We start from the raw sequence: 21,403 nt of genomic DNA on the forward strand, positions 1-21,403 counted from the left end.
AGCAAGATCCTCCGCCGGGCTACTAGGGACGCAAAGGCCAGCACACTGGCCTCTTTCGCCTCCTGCACTCCCGGCTCCACCCCAACCCCAAAAATCGCGAGTCCCCAGCCTGGCTTGACCCTGGATCCTACCACACTTGACACCGTCCTCGCCACCCCCTTCCAGAACTCCTCCAGTGCCAGGCATGCCCAGAACATATGGGCATGGTTCGCTGGACTCCCCGAACACCTGACACACCTGTCTTCGCCCCCAAAGAACCTACTCATCCTAGACCCGGACATGTGGGCCCGGTGTAGCACCTTGAATTGGATGAGGCTAAGCCGCGCACATGAGGAGGAAGAGTTAACCCTCTCCAGGGTATCAGCCCATGTCCCATCTTCGATCTGTTCCCCCAGTTCCCCCTCCCACTTAGTCTTTAGCTCCTCTACTGATGCCTCCTCCACCTCCTGCATTACCTTGTAGATATCAGATATCTTCCCATCTCCGACCCAGACCCCCGAAAGTACCCTGTCCCTCACCCCCCTCACGGGCAGCAAAGGGAATCCCTCCACCTGCCGCCTAGCAAACGCCTTTACCTGCAGATACCTGAACATGTTCCCCGGGGGGAGCCCAAATTTCTCCTCCAACTCCCCCAGGCTCTTAAACCTCCCATCAATGAACAGGTCCCTCAGCTGTCTGATGCCCGCTCTGTGCCAACCCTGGAACCCCCCATCAATGTGCCCTGGGAAGAACCAATGGTTCCCCCTTAACGGAGCCTCCATCGAGCCCCCCACTTCCCCCTATGTCGCCTCCACTGCCCCCAAATCTTGAGGGTAGCCGCCACCACCGGACTCGTATACCTCGTAGGAGGGACTGGCCACGGCACCATTACCAGGGCCCCCAGGCTTGTATCTCCACAGGACGCTCTCTCCATCCGTTTCAAAGCTGCCCCCTCCCCCTCCATCACCCACTTGCGCACCATCGACACATTGGCCGCCCAATAATACCCCGAGAGGTTTGGTAACGCCAGCCCCCCACCATCTCTACCCCGCTCCAAGAAGACCCTCTTCACCCTCGGGGTCCCATGCGCCCAAACAAAGCTCATGATGCTGCTAGTCACCCTCCTAAAAAAGGCCCTAGGGATAAAGATGGGCAAACACTGAAAAAGGAACAAGAACCTCGGGAGAACCGCCATTTTGACGGACTGCGCTCTACCCGCCAGCGATAGCGGCACCATGTCCCACCTTTTGAATTCCTCCTCCATCTGCTCCACCAGCCTGGTAAAATTAAGCTTATGGACAGTCCCCCCAACTCCTGGCCACCTGCACCCCCAGAAACTCTTCACTGCCCTCTTAAACGGGAGCCTCCCAATTCCCCCCTCCTGATCACCCGGGTGTACTACAAATACCTCACTCTTGCCTAGATTTAACTTATAGCCCAAGAAGCTCCCAAACTCAGCCAACAGCTCCATCACCCCCGGCATTCTCCCCTCTGGGTCCGCCACATACAACAGCAGGTCGTCCGCATACAGCGATACCCTATGTTCTTCCCCATCCCGCACCAGGCTCCTCCACCTCCCCGACTCCCTCAGCGTCAAAGCCAAAGGTTCTATCGCCAGTGCAAAAAGCAAGGGGGACAGGGGGCACCCCTGCCTGGTCCCACGGTAGAGCCTGAAATACTCTGGTCTCCTTCCATTGGTAACTACACTCGCCATCGGGGCCTCGTAGAGCAACCTCACCCATTTGATGAACCCCTCCCCGAATCCGAACCGCTCCAGCACCTCCCACAGGTACCCCCACTCAACTCTATCAAATGCCTTCTCTGCATCCAGCGCCACCACTATCTCCGCCTCCACCTCCACCGCCGGCATGATAATAACATTTAACAATCTCCGCACATTTGTGTTGAGCTGCCTTCCCTTGACAAATCCTGTCTAATCCTAGTGTATCACCCCTGGCACACAGTCCTCTATCCCGGTGGCCAGGATCTTCGCCAGCAATTTAGCGTCAACATTGAGGAGCGAGATTGGCCTGTATGATCCACACTGCAAGGGGTCCTTATCCCGCTTCAGGATCAGAGAGATCAGCGCCCGTGACATCGTCGGGGGCAAAGCCCCCCCCCCCCCTCCCATGCCTCATTGAAAGCTCGCACCAACAGGGGGCCCACCAGATCCGCATACTTTTTATAAAATTCAACTGGGAACCCATCCGGCCCCGGCGCCTTACCTGACTGCATTTGACCAATCCCCCTGACTAGCTCCTCCAACTCTATCGGCGCCCCCAGCCCCTCCATCAGCTCCTCTTGCACCTTTGGGAAACGTAGCCTGTTCATGAAGCTCTCCATCCTCCGCGTACCTCCTATCCACATCCAGGAGCCCCCCCACCAGTCTCTCCCTCTCCCTCCTTTCCCTATGGGCCAGGATGGAAATCAGCTTCCCCCCCCCCCGGATCACTGCTTTCAGAGCCTCCCAGACCATCCCAACCCGGACCTCCCCCGTGTCGTTGGTCTCAAGATACCCCTCAATACTTCCCCGGACCCTCCTACATACCTCCTCATCAGCCAGCATCCCCACATCCAGGCGCCACAGCGGGCGCTGGTCCCGCGCCTCCCCCGTCTCCAGATCGACCCAGTGCCATGGTCTGAAATTGCTATGGCCGAGTACTCGGCATCCTGCACCTTCGGGATCAATCCCCTGCTCAGGACGAAAAAATCTATTCGGAGTAAACCCTATGTACATGGGAGAAAAAGGAATACTCCCGTGCTCTCGGCCTCCCAAACCTCCAGGGTTCCACCCCTCCCATCTGGTCCATAAACCCCCTCAGCACCTTGGCCGCCGCCAGTCTCCTACCCGTCCTTGAACTGGACCGGTCCAGTGGGGGATCCAGCACTGTGTTAAAGTCTCCCCCCATGATCAGGCCCCCTGCCTCCAGGTCCGGAATGCGGCCCAACATGCGCCTCATAAAGCCAGCATCATCCCAATTCGGGGCATATACATTAACCAGCACCACCTTCTCTCCCTGCAACCTACCCTTCACCATAATATATCTGCCCTCCTTGTCCGACACCACCTCCGACGCCTCAAACGCCACCCTCTTCCCCACCAGAATAGCCACCTCCCGGTTCTTCGCGTCTAATCCTGACCCACCCCTTCCTCAGCCGAACCTGGTCCGCCACTTTCAAGTGGGTCTCCTGGAGCATAGCCACATCCGCCTTCAGCCCCTTCAGATGAGAAAATACCCTAGTTCTCTTAACTGGCCCATTCAGCCCCCTCACGTTCCAGGTGATCAGCCGGATTAGAGGGCACCCCGCCCCCCTCCCCCGCCGACTAGCCATAGCTCATCGACTGTTCGCCCCAGGCCAGCACACCCCACCCGACCCGTTCCCCATGACGATAATGCCTCTCCTCTACCCCCCCCGGCCCACACCAGCTCCTTCCTGGCCATTCCAGCAGCAATCCGGTATCCCCCCCCCCCCCCCCCCCCCCCCCCCCCCCCCCCCAAGGCTAGGACCCCTCCGAGCCGCGACGCACCCTCCATGGTTCTTCCGTGAGTCAGCTGACTTCTGCTGACCCCGGCAACTCCCGCCAAAACCCGGCCCCTCCCGACATGGGGTCATCCCCCCTCCTGCCACACCTCCTCGGCACCGCTTCAGCGCGGGGGAAAAACCAGTAGAGGCCACGCCCCCACCGCCAGCTCCACCCCCCCTGCCCCGCAGCGCGGGAAACCAGAGGAAAGCCTGCGCTTTCACACTGCCCCACCCCACCCTACTGACGCAGCTCCCCAAATTCCAGCTCCACCCCAGCCCCGTACAGAAGAGAAAATATTTTTTTAAAAACCCCCTAACATTCCCCACATAACCCAAAACCATACCCAACAGACCCACCCGGAAACAGAGCAAGAAACCAGCATAGAAAACACATGTCAAAGTTACAAAAACAGCAACGACCATAGTGCACCGGACCCCGCAGCCCCCAGACCCTAGTTCGAGTCCAGCTTCTCCGCCTGCACAAAGGCTCTCCGGGGACTCGAAGTAGTGGTGCCGGTCCTTATATGTCACCCACAGACGCGCAGGCTGCAGCATTCCAAATTTGACCTGCTTGGCATGCAGCACCGCCTTCATCTGGTTAAACCCGGCCCGCTGCTTGGCCACCTCCGCACTCCAGTCCTGGTAGATTCGCACTACCGAATTCTCCCACTTGCTGCTCCTCTCTTCCTTGGCCCAGCGCAGCACACACTCCCGGTCGCTGAATCGATGGAACCGCACCAGCACCACCCGCGGGGGTTCTTTTGTCTTGGGCCTCCTGGCCAGCACTCTGTGGGCTCCCTCAAGCACCAGGGGCAAATGGAAGGACCCCGCTCCCATCAACGAGCTCAGCATCGTGGTCACATAAGACAGAAGATCCGACCCCTCCAGCCCCTCCGCCAGGCCCAGGATCCTCAAATTCTTTCGCCTCGTGCGGATGGCCAGCTCCTCCAAGCGGTCTTGCCACCTTTTGTGAAGTGCCTCATGCAACTCCACCTTCCCCACGAGGACCACGGACTCCTCCCGCTCAGCGGCCTGCTGCTGCAACTCCTGAATGGCCACCCCCTGGGCCGCCTGGGTCTCAAGCAGCCTGTTGGTAGTCGCATTCAGGGAGTCCAGCAACTCAGCCTTCAGCTCCGCAAAACAGCGCAGAAGAGCAGCTTGCTGCTCCTGCGCCCACTTCCACCAGTCCTCGGGTTCTCCACCGGCCGCCATTTTGTCCTCCTTCCCCCGCTTTTCCTGCGGAGCTTCTGCAGCCTTTTCCTTTGCCCCACTCTGGGTAAGCACCATAAATTTCGGGGAATGTTCCTCCAAACACCTTCCCCCACCGGGAATCGTCAAAACAGCGCCGTTTGGGGCCCTAAAATAGGCCCGAAAGTCCTTTAGTAGCGGGAGCTGCTGAACGTGCGGCTTAGCTCCGCATCACCGCAACCGGAACTCATGGCTGATCTTTTGAGGACTCAGCTCCACATTCCGGCCCGAACACCATAACCCTTAATCCCGGGGAGAACGTGCAGATTCCGCACAGACAGTGACCCAGCGGGAAATCGAACCTGGGTCCCTGGCGCTGTGAAGCTACAGTGCTATCCACTTGTGCTGCCCCAAAGCGTAAAGGGAGACCCGGTGCTCCGGTTGCCTGGCCTTTACAAATCCCGTCTGGTCTTCCCCTATCACACCCGGGACACAATCCTCTATCCTTGTGGCCAGTATCTTAGTCAGCAGTTTGACGTCCACATTCGGTAGAGAAAATGGCCTGTATTACCCGCATTGCTCTGGATCCTTCTCCCCTTTCCGGATCAATGAAATCGAGGCCTACGACATTGTTGCGGGGAGGACCTTCTCTCTTGGTTCATTAAATGTCCTCACCAGTAGTTGGCTCAATATCTCTGAAAACTTCTTATAGAATTCCACCAGGTAGCCATCTGGCCCCGGGGCCTTGCCCGACTGCATGCCCTCCAGCCCCTTGATTATTTCCTCAATCTCAATTAGGGCCCCAGCCCTTCCACCAGGTCCTCCTCCACCCTCTGGAACCTCAACTGATCCAGATATTGCCTCATCCCCTCCACTCCAGCCGGGGGTTCCAACTCATATAATTTGCTGTAAAAGTCCTTAAACACCTCATTCACCCCCACTGGGTCCAGGACCGTATTCCCACCTCTACTCTTTACCCCTATCTCCCTTCTGTGCTGGTGCGCTAACATTCTGCTTACCTTTTCCCCATACTCCTAAATTGTCCCCCTTGCCTTCCTCGGCTATTCCACTGCTTTCCCTGTGGTCAACAGCCCAAACTCCGCCTGTTACCTCCGCCGCTCCCTCAGTAGCCCCACGTCCGGGGCCTCCGAGTATCTCCTGTCCACCTGGAGTATCTCCTCAACGAACCTATCCCTCTCAGCCCGTTCTGCCTTTTCTCTGTGGGCCCGTATCGAGATTAATTCCCCTCTGACCACTGCCTTCAAAGCTTCCCAAACCATTGCTGCAGATACCTCCCCCTTATCATTTGTTTCCAGGTAGTTCTGGAAGGACTTGTTCACCCGCCCACAGGTCGCTTCGTCTGCTTACAACCCCACGTCCAGCCTCCATAGCAGGAGTTGTCCTCTCCAAACTAACCCGTAGGTCCACCCAATGTGGGGCATGATCTGACACTGCGATTGCCGAGTACTCAGTATCCACCACCCCGGTATTGGAGCCCTGCTCAGAACAAAAAAGTCGATGCGAGAGTAAACCTTGTGGACATGGGAGAAAAAAGAACACTTCTTCGCCCTTGGCCGTGCAAATCTCCATGGGTCTACTCCACCCATCTGTTCCATAAACCCCTTCAATTCCTTTTCAGCGACTGGCACCCTCCCTGCCCTGGATTTTGACCGGTCCAATTCCGGATCAATGATTGTATTAAAATCTCCCCCCATGATCAGGTTATATGACTCTAAGTCTGGGATCTTACCTAACCCCCGCCTCATGAATTCCACATCGTCCAAATTCAGAGCATGTACGTTTACGAGTACCACCCGCACCCCCCCCCGACTAGCCATCACCCTTTTTAGGCAAGCTCCAGCTCGAGCCCCCAGCCTCCTTGAGCCCCCCCTCGGGCATTTGCTGTCCCCGACCTCATTTGTCCCCTAGTAACAGTTCCTCCCCTGTCAGCAAAGCGGCTCCCCCGCTCCCTCCCTCCCTGGTAACAGCACTGGAAACCCAACCCCCCATCTCAAAGTCCAGCTTACACCCCGGACAAACATATTCAAAGCATCACATTCCCCACGAAACAAACAGCAGGAAAAACAGTGGAAAAACAATCACAGAAACCCCCCTGCCCTCCAACCAGCTCTCAGTAAGACAAAGTTAATTTTAGCCATCAAAACAGCCCCATATTGCACATAACACTACTTATTCAAACTAGCAGAAAAGTGATTTTCAGCAAATCACCACTACAATACTCTCCAAGGATTCAATGTCTTTAGTTCACCTCCAGTCTTTTTTCCGTGATGAATGTCCATACGTCGTCTGGTGTTTCGAAGTAAAAATCCCGTTCCTCATGTGACCCACAGACGGGCTAGGTACAACATCCTGAAGTTCACCTCCTTAAAGAGGGCCGTTTTTGCCCGATTAAACCCAGCTCGCCTCTTGGCCAAATCCGCGCCCAGGTCTTGATAAAAGCACAGCTCACAATTCTCCCACTTGCTGCTCCGTTCTTTCTTGGCCCACCGCAGAACGTGCTCCTTGTCCAGGAAACGGTGTAAACGTACCACCATCGCCCTCGGCGGCTCGTTCGCTCGGGGCTTCTTCGCGAGGGCTCTACGCTCTATCAACTTCCAGGGGCCAAGGGAACACCTCAGCCCCCATCAACCTCTCCTGCATGTTCGTCACAAAGGCCCTTGCATCTGATGCCTCATTGCCTTCAGGGAGGCCGACGATTCTCAGATTCTGCCTCCTGGACCTGTTTTCCAGGTCCTCCAGCTTCTCCTGCATTCTTTTCTGGCGGTCATTCATCATCTCCACTTTGGTCTCCATACGGTTATGTATTCCCCGTACTCGGACACCTTTTCCTCCACCTCCTGGATCGCACATCTGTAGGTTTCTTGATTCTGCACAACTTGATCAATCGAAGCCTTGATCGGGTCCAGCTTTCCTCAAGCTTGGCGAAGCAATCTTCAAAAAAACTTCAGCTGCTCCGTCGACCACTGTGCCGTCTCCCCGCGGCCCTGCTTCTCCGCCATGCTTTCCCGCGTTGCCAGCTCGGCTCGCGTTTTCCTTTGTAGGACTTTGTCTTCTCACACGGCCACTTCTGCTCCAATTCTCCATACAGTGGAGGGGGATTTCTCCTCACTGTCTCACTCTTCACCGATTTATCCAATAAAATCCAGGAGAAAAAGGTCCAAACGTCACAGGCGGGAGCTGTCAAATGTGCTGCCTACTCCACCATGGCCGCCACCGGAAGTCCCCATAAATGCTAACTCTTATGGAACAGCCCTCATGAATTAGAAGCAGCAACCTTTTCCAAAATACTCACAACTGCTTTCATTTAATACAATGTTAAAAATATTTTATGTCAAAATGACAAAGCAAAAGTTTTGATAAAAATGTATTTTTCCTTGTTTATCCCCCATTTAAAACTTAACAGAAAAATTGAAATTGAACCCAGGAGGAGAGATCTGATTTATCAGGATCGATATTGGGTGCTGGGTTGTTGGCAGTAATGTGACCTCAGTGACAGAAAATGGGGCGCAGGATCCTGTTTATTGTTGTTACCAAAGACAGATACCAATTCATTAAACACTTTGCATAAACTAGTTTTAAGGAATCTGTATCTCTTCCTGATTGGTGTAATTTTCATCATTGAATGCGATAGCATTGTATTCATGCGGATGGATATTCCCGTGAACTGGCTGAGTACGTTTTGTGGGACACATTTGACCTTCTGTGTCTGATGCCTTTTTTAAAGCACTTTTAGTATACTTCTCAGTTGTGTCAAAGGTGTTGTAGTGCCTTTTAACATATATAAAACATAACCCAGTTTTGGAAACTTGACGGAATTTATAGGGAACCATATGTTTCTAAACTGCACCCTCATTGCTTTGTAGGTGTACTTCGGCACATCACACCCAAGGTCATATCTATCAGCCAATGTGACTGGCTTCAAATGTGTAACGGGAATGTCATGTCTGATGAGAAAAGATGTATTGGATCAAGCTGGGGGACTTATTGCTTTCGCTCAATACATTGCTGAAGACTATTTTATGTCCAAAGCTATAGCAGACAGGTAAGCATTTGGCAATTCATGAGTACACGAACCTCAAGTGCAATGAAAGTACATTGTAGAACTTAACCTTTAGTTATCAACTATTTCTGACATTTAACTATTCTGACCCCGACTATTTTTGGACTGAATTAGTTTTCGATGGAATTTTTTTTTTTGTAGCACTATTGGCTAATTGAAGAATCAAGATTCAGTACGGTGGGGTGCAGATTCTTCAGTGTATTTCTCCTGGTACAGCCCAGTTTCAACAGGGGTAATCCAGAGTAATCCTGGAATGGCCTGTCCCACTGGTCAATCCTTACTCCATTTGCGCACCTCGGATCCATATCCTTGGATAGCAAATTCTTTTTTTTTTAAATAAATTTAGAGTGCCCAATTCATTTTCTCCAATTAAGGGGCAGTTTAGCGTGGCCAATCCACCTACCGTGCACATCTTTGGGCTGTGGGGGCGAAACCCACGCAATCACTGGGAGAATGTGCAAACTCCACACGGACCGTGACCCAGAGCCGGGATTGACCCTGGGACCTCGGCGCTGTGAGGCAGCAGTGCTAACCACTGTGCCGCCGTGCTGCCCTGGATTTTATCAATCGCATTAAAATTATTAATTGAGCTAGCATCCACCACATTTTGTGGGAGCATTTTACACTTCTACCACTTTTACTTTCTTCGGAACGGTTTGGCTCTGAATTTATGTCTCCATGTTCTAGGCTTGCCCTCTTCGAGAGAAATGTTTCTTAATCTATCTGGTCAATCTTTCCAAATTCCTAAACATATCAAAATCTGTGGCATTCCTCCCAATGTGAATATATTCTTCCTAAAGATTACCTAATAAGGCAATACCCAATGTTCATGTTGTTTAGAATGTGACCGTGATAAATTTATCACTCCTCTGAAATCCAGAATAAGTTTACTCTTTTCTTCGCCTTTTCTATACCTACTTGGCAGTGGAAACTTTTGCAGCTACCAGTGGGTATATACTTTGGGGGTAGATGGATTCTAATTGTGGTGCAACTGCTTGTAATAATGAGCAGCCTAGCACAATGTGGCTGGCATTACTTTGCTCAAAAATAAAAAAAGCTCTTGAAACGTTTCAGAGATGTGATTTGAACATGATTAATTATGTTGATTTTAATTTTAGGGGATGGAAATTTGCTATGGCAAGTCAAGTAGCAATGCAGAATTCTGGCAGCTATTCCATTTCTCTGTTCCAGTCACGAATGATCAGGTGAGGCATTTACAGCTGGTTAAAGTCTGGGCTATTTAGTATCTTAATTGCTGTCAAAGAATTTACGGCCATTCCTCTGTGCCGCTTTTCAACCTTTGTGCAGTTACTAGAGCAACAGCTTGCTTTAATATATCACCGTTAACATAGAAAATATCCCAAGTTCGGTCAGGTATTTTCAAGAGAAAGTGGTAATGGGATTGCTGGGAAGGGGGCAATGACTAGGGTCAGGGCTGGTCCAGCTTGCGAGGCGGGCCCTGGAAGGGCGGTCATGGCGCCGGGGGGGGGGGGGGGGGGGGGGGGGGGGGGGGGGGCGGTCAGAGTGATGGCGTGGAACGTGCGAGGATTAGGGGGACCGGTGAAAAGATGAGTTTTCCCTCCTCTAAAAGGCCTGAAAGTGGACATTACAGGACATCCATCTGAGGATAAAGGACCAGAAGAGGCTGAGGAAGGGCTGCCTGAGCCAGGTGTACTTGCCGATCGTGATATCAGATCATGCACAGCACTGGATGGATGTGGTCTTGGAGAAGGGTCTGGCTCCGAGGCCAGTATGGAGGCTGGATGTGGGCTTGTTGGCAGACCTGAATGTTTGCACTAAGATGTGTGATTGAGGAGTATGTGGAGTTGAGCTGAACTGGGGAGGTCTCGTCATAGGTGGTTTGGGAGGCATTTAAGGCGGTAGAGAGGGGTGAGGTCATCACATTTACAGAGAAGGTGGATAGGGAAGAGCGGCAGCAGCTGATAGAGGAGATCTTGACGGTGGATGGAAGATACGAGGAGGATCTGGAGCTGGGGTATTGGTGAGGAGGAAGGAGTTGCAGATGAAGTTTGACCTTCTGTCTAAGGTTGGGTGGTTCAGCGTGAGGTGTTATGAATGAGTATGGCGAGAAGGCCGGACGATTGTTAGCACCAGCTCCGCCGGCAGGCAGCGGCGAGGGAGATTGTGTGGATTCGGGATGACACAGGAGGGGTGGTGGTGGTGGTTCCGGAGCAGGTGAACAGGGTGTTTGGGGACTTTTACAGGGGGTTATATAAGTCAGCCACCAGAGGATGAGTCGGGGATGAGGGAGTTTTTGGAATGGCTGGAGATGGGAGAGGAGGAGAGGGCTGGGTTAGAGGAGCCGTTAGAGTTGGAGACGGTAACGGTAGGGAAGATGCAGTCAGGTAAGGTGCTGGGGCCGGATAGCTTCCCAGTGGAGCTTTATAAAAAGATCAAGGACAAGTTGGTGCCACTGACGGTGGATGATTGAGGATGCGATGGTGAAGGGGGGCTGCTGGAGTCTGAGGCAGGCATCTATTTCAGTTACTGGAAAAGGAGAAGGACCCGGTAGAGTGTGGGTCGTACAGGCCCATTCCTCTGCTGAGTGTGGATGCCAAGATAATGGTGAAGGTGCTGGCAGTGAGGCTGGAGGGATGTCTTCCGAAGGTGTGGGGGAGGATCAGACGGGTTTTTGAAGGACAGGCAGTTGTCATCTAATGTGCAGTGGCTGCTGAATGTGGTGCTTTCTCCAGCAGACGGCAGGGAGTTAGGGCTGGTGGTGCCGCTGGATGCAGAGAAAGCATTTGACAGTTGAGTTATCTGTTTGTGGTGCTGGAGAAGTTTGGGATTGGGCCTAAGTTTGTGGCTTGGGTAATATTTCTATACGAGGATCCGACAGCTTGTGTGCGGACGAATGAGACACAGTTGGAGAACTTCCTGCTATTCCGGGGAACAACACACAAGTTTTCTTTTCAGAGCATGAGGGGAGTTATGTAATGCTATGAAAGCTTCCAGTTGTAGAACTGAAAAGAAGGACTTGCATTTGTATAATGTCCTTCACCCCCTCAATGCACCAATGTGCTTTTTGGCCGGTGAAATACTTATGGAGTACACTCACTATTGTAACAAACGAGACGCAGCAGCTAATTTGCAAATAGCACAGTCCCACATACAGCAATGAGAAAATGATCATATCGTCTACGAGTGATCTAAGTATTGACCAGGACACCAGGGGCTGCTTCCCTGTCTTTGCAATAGTGCCTTGGGATATTTTTTTGTCCACCTGAGGGGGCAGATGGGACGTTGGTTTAATGTCACATTTAAAATACCTTCAACAGTGCAGCACACCCTCGGTCCTGCACTGAGTGTCAATAACCCACAAGAATCTGACTCTGAACTTAGAGTGCCATCCACTGAGTATCACTCTCAAGTAGAATAGTGCACCAGTGACATGAATTGTTTTGCAAATTATCATTTAATTTCTTTTTCTTTATCGTTTAAGGTGGTCAAAATTGCGTATCAACATGCTGCCTGCTACAATTATATGTGAACCAATCTCTGAGTGCTTTGTTGCAAGTTTGATAATTGGATGGGCTGCTCACCATGTCTTCAAATGGGACATTATGGTATTTTTTATGTGTCACTGCTTGGCATGGTTTATATCGGATTACATCCAGCTCAGAGGAGTCCAGGTACGTGCAAAAGGCTGACTCATAATGATACGTCAGTCATGGTAAACCAAGTGTAGTATTTCAAGCATTGCGGGTGTAGTACAATAGTTTCAAGCTGTTTGTTTTTGTTGAATTAGTCTCTTTAACTATGCATTTACTTTCTTTACAATGTGAACTCTATCCCCACATGTTGTCATTAGCAATCTGTTCTGATGCCTCTACCGATGTTGCTTTTGAAACTGCTTATTACAAACACAAAACCTGGATAGGCAGAAAAGTGATCTGAACACTTAGTTACAATCATCGCACCCATCACAATCTTCCTTATGACAAATGGGTGGAAACTTGCAACTTACCTCCACCTCCTGGCAGCAGAGACACTTCTGATGAATCATGTAACATTTCTATATTCAATGCAACAAAATCTTCAGAAAACTAATTGCACCAAATCCAAATGCTTGATTAGTCATCGGTCAGCAATTACAAGTTTCTCATTTTAAGGCAGCATTATGCTTATAGGTCTTCCCATTATGATTGGGAGTGGGGAAGAGAAAACTATCCAGGATCAATGCTCCAGATTATGTTTCGCCAGCTGCCTTCCTTGGACTTGTTTGCGATGGCCTCTTCATTTCAATAGCCCGTTATTCACTCTTTTGACTATCCAAGTTCAACCTGATGCAGCTATCGATGGAGCTAGTGCATCTGGGGTAGGAGCAAACCAGAAAATCTCAGGGAAAGAAAAAGAACCTCTGCAGTTTCCATAGATATTTAATATGAACCAAACTATGGTTAGGGTTAATCGTACAAAACATCTAAACATTGGGGGGGGGGGGGGGGCTGTAAGTACAGAGATATCTTCAGTATAATGGTGGCAATTTATCTTTGAGTACTTTTTAATTTTTTGAGTTGCTGAGGTGATTTGGCGGGAGATGTCACTTGTGTTTGTAGCTCACTTCTGATGGCTTTCCCCATGCCCAAAGTGGAAAGCTTGAACTCTTCCTTTCCGACAAACCAAAACCTGACCATTGCGCTGAACCATCCAAAATAACGTCACCTTAATGAGCAAATCCATTGGCATTCTCCTGCACTAACTCAGCTCTGTATATCTAGTTGGAAGGTGGATGGCGAACGAGGCTTGTACACTTTTTCTGTAATCGTCTGTCAAGCAATATAGTTTTGAATCGTTTCAGACAATTCGGTCTGAAACCGGTTCAGATATAGAACAGATAAAACTGGTCAAATTAGAAAACCTCCTTGCGGAACTTGAAACTTTTCAGCGTTCCAAAAGCATAAAGGAATGTGTTTTCAACTTGCTGCCCTGCTTATCTGTAAAACTGGCGTTGCGGTTCACACTTGCACGCTCACATATATCTGTGCTGTTCATTTGTTAGTTGTGTGCTCACTAGTCTCGTCTTTGAATTGATCTCCAACTTATCCAAGTTGCTTGGAGTGATAGAGTAGCGCAGAAAACTTTAAAAGTCAAGTAACTAAATTCTAAACCAGTTCCTTGCTGGGTTGTGTGCATTTAGTTACCAGGCACTTCAATTACTGCAGAGTGCATACAGCTAAAACTGATGAAAGAAAAGAAAGACTTTGGATTTATCTAATTAGCACCTTTTAAAAGCTTGGAATGTTTCAAAGCCAGTAAACTATTCTTTGAAGTGTAGGAACTGTTGTAATGTAGGGAAACATGCCAGCCAGTTTGTCCACAGCAAGATCCCGCAACTGAGATAAATGGCTAGATAATCTTTTTGCAATACTGACTGAAATGTGTGTTGGCAAGCTCACTATGGTATGTATCTAAGAAACAGTCCCTTGACATTTCTTTTAATGATGTCTGCTCAGCCCTAAAGGCCTTTAGATAGAAATAAAGAAGCTGAGATCTGCATGGTTTTATTTTTTTGAATTTATGTACCAATAACTCTTAACTTTGCAACTTGCTTCTAGTTATATTTGATTTATAAGCCTGTTAGTGCAATTAATTAACCTATATTGCTGCAATAACCTATGATTGATAATCAATGTTAATGATTTTGTTTCCCTCTTTCCCCCAACTCAATTCAGGGTGGACCACTGTGTTTCTCAAAACTTGATTACGCAGTGGCTTGGTTTATCAGAGAATCCATGACAATATACATATTCTTGTCCGCCCTCTGGGATCCCACTATACGGTGGCGGACAGGTCGGTACAGACTGCGTTGTGGTGGCACAGCTGAAGAAATCATTGATGTATGAACACCCCAGCCCTGACTGTATAAATGAAGAAAAGTATTATGTATGATGTTTGTACAAAGACTTTTAAATTGTTCTACCTTCAATAGTTTTTATTCGTGTGTCCTCGTATTGAGTTAATTTATTTGCCTGGCACTTGCAGCTGAAATAAAATAAACTTGCAGAAAATGAATAAATGAGGCCAAAAAAACATGTTTTTCGATCCCTCTGTGCAAAGGGGTGGGTTAGAAATTTATTTTTTTTAAATATATTTTAACCTCGTTAATAGTTTTTAAAACCAGATGCAAGGTGTGCTGTTCCTTTAAACATTATGTTTGGATATTCTGGCAATCCAGCAGTATGGCGCCACTTACAAAAGGAATAAAAGCATCTGATTGATAACTGTTACTCCTCCAGTGCAAACAATTAAAAAATAATACTTCAATAATGAGGGTGACAAACGGGCAATTTTTTTGGCCTCCGGTAGTAATGACCAAAAGTAGGCTTAAGTTTGGTAGTTTTATTATCTGCAATCTCCTGGAACAACTTTAATATTAATCACTGCATGTGTATTAGCTTTTAGTTCTGTTTTCGGTTGCCGTTTGAACAGCTTGAGTAGCCTTTCAAACAAAAGGATCGAAGCTGCTCTTGGCTATCTCTTCCAAGTGGATGATAATTCAAACATTTCAAGACAAAGCAAAATGGGACATTCTCATACAAAAGCAAAATACTGCGGATGCTGGAAATCTGAAATACCAACGGAACATGTTGGAAAGACTCGACTGGCCTGGCAACATCTGTGGAGCGAGAAGGAGCGAATGTTTCAGGTCGAAGACTTCCATCTGAACTCTGCAACAGTCCTTGACCAGAAATGTTAATTTTGCTTCTCCCTCCACAGATGTTGCCTGACCTGCTGAGGGTTTCCAGGATTTTCTGTGTTTTTTTTATAAATTATCGGGCATCCTGAAGTTATAACTTTCAGTGTTAGGAAATAAGGATGTGAAGTTCAACAGCTTGTAAATATTAATATGTCCTTCAGCGTTACTGAATAATGTTTAATAGGTGGGAGGACACGTATGGGGTTATAATTACGACTGCTGCAATTAATTCAGAAACTGTCAAACTGTGTCTTCAGATGGTTTCTATTTCGGTATTACTATCTTGATCCAGTCTTCTTTAATTGAGACTAGTTGGGTATTCAATTGGAAATTCAATAAATTTGCCAGAAGTTGTTGATGCATGCAGTCTACTTTCTACACTCTCTCTCTCTCTCTCTCTCTCTCTCTCTCTCTCCGCCCCGCCCGCTAAGTATTGATGTTTGTATTCAAAAGTGCTGGATTTTGTGAGCTCATTGTCACAATTTATAACCAATTGGAGTGGTGAACTGGATCTGTTAAAAGGGGGTTGAAAATTCTATTTGCATGCTTGGGTCTATAGAGATGGGACCGAAAGGGTTTTTCTGTGCCCTGAATCTTGTGCAACATTTGTCTTTTTTTTGTCGCCATTAGAAATGGCATAATGTGTATTTCATGAACTGTGACTTGTAAAATTGTTTGCATTCTGAACAACACCGAGCACCTAGACTTAAAAATGTTCTTTTTTATATTAAAAAAATGGTTGGTTTTCTCAAAATCACTGCTGGACAGTCAAATCCATAGTGTAAGCAATAATGATTTTTTTTTTTCCCCCCCAAATTGCGTGGTGGTGAATGATGCACTTTAAGCTCAGACAATCTGGTTCACCTTGTGTCCAGACCGATCTTGGCTTATAATATTGCCGTTGATGCATCTTTTGTAAATTGTTTTAAATTCATTGACACTTTCACAAGAACGTTTACAGTTGACCATTCATAGAATATTTGGATTGAAATTGGAAAGTTTCAGAAAATTATCTGCCATTCTTTACACTACTGGTTGAGCCACTTCCCTCATTTTATTTTGACATTTTACCCCTGTGGTAAAATTTAATTGGTTTGGAGGGTTTCTCGGTATAACCTTTTGCACTGCTCAAGCATAACATTTTGTGTGTATGATCTCACTTCACCCATCCATTGGCATGAATCGGGTGAATCCTGAGGAAGTCCTATGTTATCGAAAACTGTCTAGTTGTGATCCACCAATTTTAAGGTTTTGTCATTTGAGCTTTGCCGTTTACCATTATCTGTTATTTGTACTGAATTTTTTTATAACTCATTTTCATTTTATTTATGAATTTTCGTTAGCCATCCAGTGCTGAAATGAGAATTCGACTTGCAGCCTGATGCAATGCTGGTTTTTTTCCATGACATTTCAGCTGTGAATTTAAAAGAAATGAAAGTGGTTGAAATTGAATCACTTCTGTTTAGTTACAAAGCAGTGTATGGCACAGCTGAAACTAGCTTAACTAAAAATGAAGTGGCACCAAAGCATGATCTCATGATTTTCATATCTTTCTTTTATTGAGCCATTTGTGCACTTTTGCTGGTTACAAATACAAAGCACACAGATATGCCAGCACTAATTGTCATTGGGTATACAGGATTTATTCTGGGATCCTACTGCCTGTTGCAAAATTCCACTGATGCATCTTCCGTTGTCAAAATAATCCTGTGCTAAACAGGTCCCAGTGATTGTGCCTCTCTGTGGGCTTTGTTGGTGTTAAAAATGAGCCTTAATGTAGATTGTATGTTCCAGGGGCATACACGATGACTACAGTCATGTAGAATGTATCGGCTTTGCCCTAATTGGTTTAAATCTGAGACTGCGAAGTGACACTGACTTTGCCATGTACAGAGGCAGGCACTGAAACACAAGTGTGCTTTATTTAATTGTCAACTTTGTGTTGTGTTCCAGGCTTTGCCACTAAATGCTTAAATCGTGAAATTTTGCTTCAGAAGACTATATATTCAGACATGTCAATTGTACATTCAACTTTTTACAGAATAAAACAGATTTGAATGCAGTTGTAATGTGAATAGTTTTTTTGTATGAGTTATTTGTCACTGCTTTATGAAGTGGTATAGAATATAACGTATGGCATTCATGTTTTAATTGTTATTAAAAAATCAAGTGGCAATGAATTGTTTTGTGCATTTTTTTGTTGGGATGAAATAATTAAAATCTCAAGGAGTGTCTAATAACTTCATCAGCTTCTTGAGGGGGTTAGCATAATGGCTGTTCCTAAACCAGTCGTCCAGAGGCCTGGATTAATGCTTAAGAGATGAGTTTTCAAGGGCAGCGCAGTGGTTAGCACTGCTGCCTCACCGTGCTGAGGTGCCAGGTTCGATCCTGGCTCCATGTGGAGTTTGCACATTCTCCCAGTGTTCGTGTGAGTTTTGCCCCCCCCCCCCACAACACAAAGATGTGCAGGGTAGGTGGATTGGCCATGCTAAATTTCCCATTAATTAGAAAAAAATGAATTGAGTACTCTAAATTTAAAAAAGAAAAGAGATGGGTTTTCCACCATGGCAGCGGAGGATTTAAAATAGTTAAGTAAATCTGACAATTTTGGGCAGTCCATCTCATAGATCATAGAATTTGCAGTGCAGAAGGAGGCAATTCGGCCCATCGAGTCTGCACCGGCTCTTGGAAAGAGCACCCTACCCAAGGTCAACACCTCCCCCATCCCAATAACCCAGTAACCCCACCCAACACTAAGGGCGTTGGGCCTTACTAATTGGGTGATCCCTGATCACTCCGATTCCTTAGCCAGTAAATGGGTGGGGATCTGGATGGCTGGGCGTGTCCCAAGCGGTCACTGACCCCGTTGTTTGCGTTTCCCTTGGACGGAGTGGTGCCGAAATGTCTGGCACTGTCCTGGTTGGCCATCAAATGCTAATCGGCCCCATTAAAATGCTAATTGGACGAAGTTTCAATACCGTCTGGACTTCTTGCTGACAAATATGCATTTCAGGCTCTGAGTCTTGGCTTGTCCATTTTACCTGCTAGGCTTTGCGAGTTTCTCTGCACCTAGTTGGAAGTGGCCACCCCAGCTGGCTACACTCGATCCTCAACACGAAGCGTGAAGGAGCACAATACTGGGTTGTCTTTGTTGTCCGAAACGCCAGGTACCCTTAACCAAGGACAGGTTCTACTCTACTCTGTCCGATGGGTCCAAAACATTCACCTAATTTTCCTGAAACAACACGTATCTAAGAATTTCTATGGGGCCATTTAACATTCAATAAAATTGCTATTTAAAAGAACTTGTCTTACAATACAAAAATCAGATAGGATCCCATTTCTTCCTATCACTAACATCATACACAGAAAAAATAAGTTTCATTAACAAAACAATGACCGCAAAAGTTATTAAAGAGGAAGGTTCAGAAAGAGTGTGGGATTTGCTGGAGTCTGAAGAAAGGGGCTCTAAAGGTGTATACTGGAGGGCGGGAGGCTCTCCTCCATTTTCGCAATCTAATTGTCATCACTAGTAAGGCTTCCACTGTGTATGACGGAATACCATTTAACGAGATTCTCACACCATGTGCGTGTATCGGTGGCTGGGTCTATGTGTGGTGTACTGTCCGGGCTGGGTATGTTGTGTTGGGTAGTCGTGTTCAGGGCTTGTGTGGTGAGGGATGTGGGGATGTGGATGCGTGCAACTGGACTGTTCCAGCGACCACCATGATGCCAATCATCAGGGTCGTCTTCATTTTGTTCATGTTTTCCTTCACCATAGAGTATCTTCATATCTTCCATGGGGAACAAGCATAGTGTCTGTTATAATCTTGTTTAATATCTCATCTCTGTCTGTTTCTTAACGTCAATGTCCCATTTGAATTGTCACCATATGTGACTCCCTCATTTTTTTTAAAACAACCATTTGCGGAGACAAGACATCCGAAAAAAAATTCTGTCACAATGCGAGCACTCTCTCAGCCTGCAGTCGATGGGCTGAGTGGGCGAACAATTTGTCCATCCTCGGCAAACTTGTTTTTCTAACCAAGTGTTTCTGACATGTAAATAGTATGTGGGGGATAGCAACCGAAGGGTTGCTGGAAAGGGCAAAAGTTGTGGCAAAAAGCATTCTTTAAACCACAGGACTGAGAAAAGAACAGCAAAAGAGTTTTGAAAACAAGTATCTGAATGGGGTGGTGTGTATGATCCGCGGCAGGGCAAGAATGGGTGGGATCCCCGAGTAGGGCGATGACCAGTGCTGTTGCTCCACAACCCGAGCTTGGCTGACCAAATGTATAGGAGGTCCTCCGGCAGGGTGGAAACAGTGCCGTTACTCCACTGCCTGAGTGACCTTCCAAGAGCGGTAAAAATTTGTAACTATATGGGTTCCAGACAGGCGTCAGAAGAGTAATTATGACTGCATCAAGAAAGTGTCCGTGAGGACGACACATAAAATTGTACAAAAGGGAACAAACAGCATTTAAACACAAACTAAACCTAAAAGTGGGCAGTTCCATCAGAGTACAGGACACCATAAATCTCGATCGATTCCTGACTCATCATCTGGACACCTCAAGGTTCCATTCCAAAAAGATTTCCGAAGGGGTTACCGTGGTGGGAGTCAGATTCAGTTGTCACCATCTCCCGGGTGCCAAACTCGTTCATGGAGTTTACGGGCGTGTGCCCATGTGGGGTCCATTTTGTCATTCCTTGTCAGGCGACAGGAATTGTCACGGTCCCAGTGCTTCATGTTCCGTAGGGAGGTTGCAAGGGGGCTGTCCCTATCGTTGGGTGGTGGGTCAGGTTCCAGTGTGGGCAAATAAATTGTTTCAAAGAGCCTGGGCATATCGGGGTCTCTGGGACCTGGTTTGTGGGAGCTTTGTTTGGGTCTCTCGGGCTTCAGTTGTGCTGTCGCTAGCAACCGAATCAAGCGTCAGGGTGAAATTTGATTCTGGGGGTGTGGTCAAGGTCGTGTCTGTGGACGTGCTGCTGCTGCTGGGTGAGGGGGGGATCGGGTTGTCAGTGGGCGGGTCGTCATTGTCTGCCATCGCCAATGAGAGGTGGTACGAATGGCTGCACTGTATTCCATAAACCTTAAGCTGATTTACATGGAACCATCCTGATTTTCCGTTTGGATACGCGATTTTACAAACCGAGGGACTTACTTTATCCGAGATTGAAAAGGGTCCTGCAAATTTTGGGGAGAGGAATGAGCTGAGGTGTATAAAGTGATCATTACTTGCTGTCCGACTATACTGTCTTATCAAAGCAGGCCTTTGCTTTTGTTTAGCGCCTAGTCAAACAGCCGCAGCGAGCTGTGCTGCTTTAATATTTTCTACCATGTGATGGACTGCGTTCTCATGGGTCAGGGCGGTGACTGTGGGGCTGGCCAAATCAAGTCCGAATATGTATTCGGTACCCTTCATGGATCGTCCGGTCATGAGGGTATGGGGGCGGGGGAGGGGGATATCCTGTAGAGCTCGACACTGCCTTCCTAATAAACATCAGTGCGAATGGAAGCACTGTGTCCCATGTCGTGTTGTGCTGCTGCACCATTTTTCTAAGTGTGGCCTTTAGTGTCCGATTCATGCGCTCCACAATGCCGCTGGGCTGCGGGTGATAGGCAATGTGGAACCTTTGCTTAATACCAAATATCATTCACTGTCCGTGTGGAGTTTGCACATTCTCCCCGTGTCTGCGTGAGTTTCACCCCCACAACCCAAAGATGTGCAGCATGGGTAGATTGAACACTCTAAATTGCCCCTTAATTGGTACGCTAAATTTATTTAAAAAAAGATTAGATCATGGCTCATCTGATTGTGGCCTTAACTCCACTTTCCTGTCTACCTCACACAACCCTTGACACCCTTGTAGATCTGCGCAGCTCTGCTGTTTGGGTGCTGATTCCT

General features: G+C 48.0%; 1 protein-coding gene across 3 annotated transcripts in view; it reads left to right on the top strand.

Annotated features, from left to right (window-relative positions):
- ugcg (UDP-glucose ceramide glucosyltransferase) overlaps nt 1–17,670 on the top strand; it is a 56,234-nt gene extending 38,564 nt beyond the window's left edge. For all 3 annotated transcript variants that reach the window (XM_038804163.1, XM_038804161.1, XM_038804162.1), the window contains exons 6-9: nt 8,577–8,755; nt 9,892–9,978; nt 12,237–12,426; nt 14,470–17,670. In XM_038804163.1, coding sequence (XP_038660091.1) covers nt 8,577–8,755; nt 9,892–9,978; nt 12,237–12,426; nt 14,470–14,640 — 627 coding nt within the window. In that variant the 3' untranslated portion in view covers nt 14,641–17,670. The remainder of the gene's footprint in view (nt 1–8,576; nt 8,756–9,891; nt 9,979–12,236; nt 12,427–14,469) is intronic.
- Nucleotides 17,671–21,403: the final 3,733 nt, after the last annotated feature.

Source organism: Scyliorhinus canicula, chromosome 8 (genome assembly GCF_902713615.1).
Source record: "Scyliorhinus canicula chromosome 8, sScyCan1.1, whole genome shotgun sequence".
In the NCBI taxonomy this organism is placed as follows: domain Eukaryota; kingdom Metazoa; phylum Chordata; class Chondrichthyes; order Carcharhiniformes; family Scyliorhinidae; genus Scyliorhinus; species Scyliorhinus canicula.